Source organism: Vombatus ursinus, unplaced genomic scaffold (genome assembly GCF_900497805.2).
Source record: "Vombatus ursinus unplaced genomic scaffold, bare-nosed wombat genome assembly UNPS02007787.1, whole genome shotgun sequence".
NCBI lineage: Eukaryota > Metazoa > Chordata > Mammalia > Diprotodontia > Vombatidae > Vombatus > Vombatus ursinus.
Window position 1 is genome coordinate 1 of NW_020947565.1, and position 5,034 is coordinate 5,034.

Below are 5,034 nucleotides of genomic sequence, written 5' to 3' on the forward strand. Positions count from 1 at the left end.
CACACACACACACTTTATTTCTGAGGTCCATGAGAAGGAGGAGTTCATTTCTGGAAGTTAATCCTCCCACCCCACTCTCTATGGCCTTTCATCTACCTCACTTACACAGGCTGCAGAGAAAGCAGGACTTTCTGAAGAACTGGCTAAGTACCTACTGGAAAAGTGTTCAACTGAAGAGGTGAAGAAGAAACTAAGAGAGACCACAAATACAGCCTGCAAATATGGGGTGAGGAGCTTTGGTCCCCCATGTCCCAAATCCAGCTTATGATCCTTGAAGACACTGGGTAAGGAATTCTGATACACCTTAGAATTTGTTTCCACAAGCCCACCTTCCCAATATGACACTTTCCCATTCCTCACCATTATTAGTCAACTAATAAATGCAAGAGAAGAAAGGAAAGGGGAGAAATGGATAGGGAAAGAAGGGATGAGATAGAAAAGAAACAATGTTGAGACAGAAAGACAGAGACTCTCCTGCCTATCTCCTATGTGGTCTTTTGCAATCTGCATTGATACTGGATCCCCTAACCCCAGTTCCCTTCATCAATCTAAGTCAACATTGACTTCCACCCTTCATGGTCCTCTTTCTTGTCTCTTCTGTATTGTACTGTGATCACTCTTTCTCCAGGCCTTTGGATTGCCCATCACAGTGGTCCATATGGCTAACAAATCCCACATGCTCTTTGGCTCTGACAGGATGGAGCTGCTGGCCCATCTGCTAAGTGAGTTGGAGAAACTTTCCCTTACCATTGATAAGACATTCCTTATCCCACAGCCCTGCCTACCTGCCAAACTTACCACTGAGGAAGAGGTTAGAGGAAGCAGGCATTCTTGAGCAACAAATTTTCATTAAGTTTCCAAGAGGCAGAGCCTTGCACTGGACACTTCAAAGGGGAACAGGCTCTGTCTTAAAAAGTAGAAGCAATCTCTGTTGTAAGGAAACCATGAATATTGTAGAAGATATGGAGAAACCATCTGCTCCTTAAACCAAGAATGTCTCATTCCAAGAATTCCGTGGGTCCTTGTGGGCATGAGAAGGGGTAAGGGAAGAGAATAGTAGATAGCATACTTTGCCTAGGTCCCAGGTACTCCCTTCCTTTAGGACTGTGTATAGAAGGTACCTGGTTTTCTTCTTCCAGGAGAACAGTGGCAGGGCCCAGTGCCCAGCCCTGTGAAAGGTAAACTTTGAGCACTTATAGAAGAAGAGGAGCTGCTCAGCCCTAGGAGCCAACTCCTTCCTCCCCACAGCATCCCCATCATGGAATCCAGGATGCTGGGGCTCTGCATTCCCATATTCTCATGTTTGGGGCATATGTGGCGTGGTATCCTGAACTTATTCCTATTGCTCACAAGTGCCTTAGGTAGGGCCCCAACCTTCATGGTTTCAACCAAATAAACTCCCCATTGGGGTAGACATTTGTGTGTCTGTCACTGCCTGGTGTGTGTTGGGTATTCTTGATTCTGTATCTATTCTTTGGAGTTAATGAAAAGAAGATCCCCTGTAATTTCCTAGCCTATGTGCCAAGGGAGAGAGAAAAATGGCAAGCAAGAAAATCACCCATTATACAGATGAAGAAACTAAGGCTGGCAGTAGTAACTTGCCCAAAGTCACATAACTAGGCATCTGCAAAGCCAGGACTTCTGCCTCAGGCTACCTGTCTTTTGAACATCTTCAGTGGTAGCCAATCTTTGTTCTTTGACAATGATGTAAGTTATGGAAACAGCTGGAAATAGTTTGTTAGGTGAGTACAGCTCCCTTCTACGATTCATCTTTTGGTAAATCTGCCAGAGTATACTAGGCTTGCTGAGCCATTGATCTAAGACTGTGCCAACTATAGTGAAAGGTGAAATACTCTAGGCCAAAGTGGGGCTATGCCTGAGCCTGGACTGAATTTAGGCACTGACCAGTGTGAGCTGAGGACTCCTGAAGTGACCTAGACCCCGAAGTGATGAGCTGGGAATTGAATGGCCTCTAGCTAGAGATATGAGATTATGTTACTGACTGGAAGATGAATAATACCTTTAAGATCACAATTAATGCAGAGTTGGAAAAGACTTCAGAAGTCATCAAGTTCAACCCCTGTCTAAATATGAGTTCCCTATACCTCGTGTCCTGTAAAAGGTCTGTCAGAGCACCAAGAAGCCACCTTCAGAAACACACAGTGTTTGGCAGCTGACGCAATAAAATAGAGGACAACTTTGGAATGTGATATTCCAGGGTTAATGAAAAAGGCTTACAACAAGGGGTGTGCTGGAGTTAGCTCTGACAATTGATTGTTAACTTTTTAGTGTAAATATTTATGTGTCAGAAATCAGCAATCACTATACATCAAGACTTGATTTATTGTTTTGTTGATTTTCTAGACGTATGAAAATGTCAATAATGCAGATTAAATTTAAAATATATATATATACGTGCATTTTTTTTCCAGAGAGTGCAGTTGTTAAATATTTACCAGCACACCTCTGTATTACTCTATAAACATTGCTTGAGCTCAATAGGAGTGTAGTAGTAGGCTCAAGGAATGAAATAAGTCATCAGTAGACTAAAAGCCTTGTGACTGGACCATTATCTATCCATTTGAGCCTCACAATACCTCAGCTTACTATCAAGAATAATCTATTTGGCAAAACTGAACATAATCCTACAGGGGAGAAGATGGAACTTTAATGAGATAGAGGACTATCAAGAATTCCTCATGAAAAGCCAAAGCTGAGTAGAAACTCTGAATTGCATATACAGAAGTCAAGAAAAATATAAATTTATTTTATAAACTGGAAGAAACTCTCTGATGAATTGTTTGCATTCAAATAGAGGAAAAGAAACAAGTGTTCTCACATTCCTGTCTTCAAGGGTCATAGGGAAAATTATATAAAACATTGAGTGACTGGAGGTGTTCTGTTTGGATGGTTCTTAAAAGAAGAGAAAATGGAAGGGAAATGGGAATGAATGAGGAGGAAAAAAAGGAGGAAGAAGAAAGAACTTACACTACCATAAATAATAAGAGTGAATAATAAGGTGAAGTGTATAAAAATGTGCAGCAAAGGTGGGAAGAATGGGTATCTCATGAACCTCCCTTTCATCTCTACCAGACAAAGGAAAGGTGAATACACATCCACATATACCAAGAGTTTGGTATGGAAAAAACATTCAACTCAACAAGAAAATAAATAGAGATAGAAGAAAGAGGTGAGATTTAAGAGGAATAAGCAAAACAAACTCCCAACATTGAAATATATTGTGAAGTAACTAAAAGGAATGTGGACAAATTAGGGAAAATAAACATAAGAGACTGTAATAATAACTAAAATAATTTCAAAAACATAATTATGTCAATAGATGATGAAAATTTTTTTACAAAGTTCAACACCCATTTCTGTTAAAATGCCAAAAAGTATAAGGATAACTGAACCTTGTGTTAGTGTGGTAAATTATCTATCTAAAATCCAAAAATAAAAATAAATTAAAACAAAATCCAGAACCAGCATTGTATGTCATAGAGAAAGATTAAAAGCCTTTCTATTAAAATTAGGAGTATTTGCAAACACTACAGCATAAGAAATCTTAGCTATAACAATAAGACAAACAAATTGAGAGAATAAACAAGAGCAAAGAGGAAACAAAACACTGACTTTTACAAATGATACGTTGATTATTTAGAGAATCTCAGTCAACTAAAAAGACATTTGGCACAATAACCAGAAAAGTATCAAGATATAAAATAAACCCACAATAATTATCAGCATCTCTGTATGTTACTAACAAAACCCATCAGGCAAATTAGAGGAATTCCATTCAAAATAACTATAGAATACAAAAAATATAAATAAATCCACCTACCAAGACACACACAGAAGTACAACTACAAAACACCATTCACAGAAATGCACAGACCTAAGTAACTGGAGAAACACTAATTACTTGTGGTTAGGCCATGACAATAACATAAAAATGATAATGATATTTAAATTAATTTACTTTATTCTATACCATATCAAACTACCAATCGATTACTTTTTAAATTTTATTTTATTTTTATTCCAAAGATGACAAATACCTCTTAAAAAATGAACATTTCCATATACTTATAAGAACAAAAGAAGCCTGGATATGCAATTGCAAATCTATGTTACATAGAACTTGTTTTTCTTTAAGTATGTAATAAATTCAACATGTTGCTTTCAAAGCTCTCTTGCTCTGATTGCCTTTGGATTTCCTTCTCCCTTTTTTTAGGGAGTGGGGATCATGGGAAATCCTAATTTTCATCTCCTCCCTTCCGCCAAATTTTTTTGCCAGATCTTACAAAGTCATGGCATAATCTTTAAGAACCCTGAGTAACTCCATACCATGGTGAGGTGCATAGCTAAAAAAAAAAAAAAAAAGTCAGTTGAAATGAGTTGAAGTATAGATAAAATTTGCTGACCCCATGCACATCACTATGCAACAGAAAACTCCCTAGGATCTCTAGCTACTTAATCATAGTGTGTTCCCTATGCTGACAAAATCACTGATCCCTTATGGCTTCATGCACTCATCGTCAGTCAGTCAACAAACAAGCATTGTTTAGCTTTCTATTGTTCAGTCATGTTGGATTTTTCATAACCTAATTTGGGGTTCTCTTGGCAAAAACACTGGAGTGTTTCACCATTTCCTTCTGCAGCTCATTTCACTGATGAGGAAACTGAGGCAAACAGTTAAATGACTTGCCCAGAGTCACACAGCTGGTAAGCATCCAAGGGCAGCTTTGAACTCAGAAAGAGGAGTCTTCCAGACTCCAGGCCCAGCATTCTATTCACAGTGCCACTTTGCTGCCCATTGTTTAAGCTTCTGCTATAAGTCAGGCATTTGCTAAGTGTTGAAGACACAAAGATAAGGTTTACAACACCTCTTCTTCACTATATTGTGAGGTATGCAGCTTAAGTTTTATAGGGTGTTTCGTTGTGTGTTTTACTGGTCCTGTGATTTTATCAGTAGAGGGAGCTCCCAAAGGGTGGAAGGAGGAGTAAAGAGCACTGCTGCTCCCCTCTCCCCCA

At 38.8% G+C, this 5,034-nt stretch overlaps 1 protein-coding gene across 1 annotated transcript; it reads left to right on the forward strand.

Moving 5' to 3' along the window:
• Positions 1–109: 109 nt before the first annotated feature.
• Positions 110–2,319, forward strand: LOC114033986 (glutathione S-transferase kappa 1-like; the record flags this gene model as incomplete). Its single annotated transcript, XM_027849619.1, has 3 exons — positions 110–226; positions 629–722; positions 1,140–2,319. Coding segments are annotated over 3 exons (261 nt in total), but the record flags the coding sequence as incomplete, so codon positions are not given.
• Positions 2,320–5,034: the final 2,715 nt, after the last annotated feature.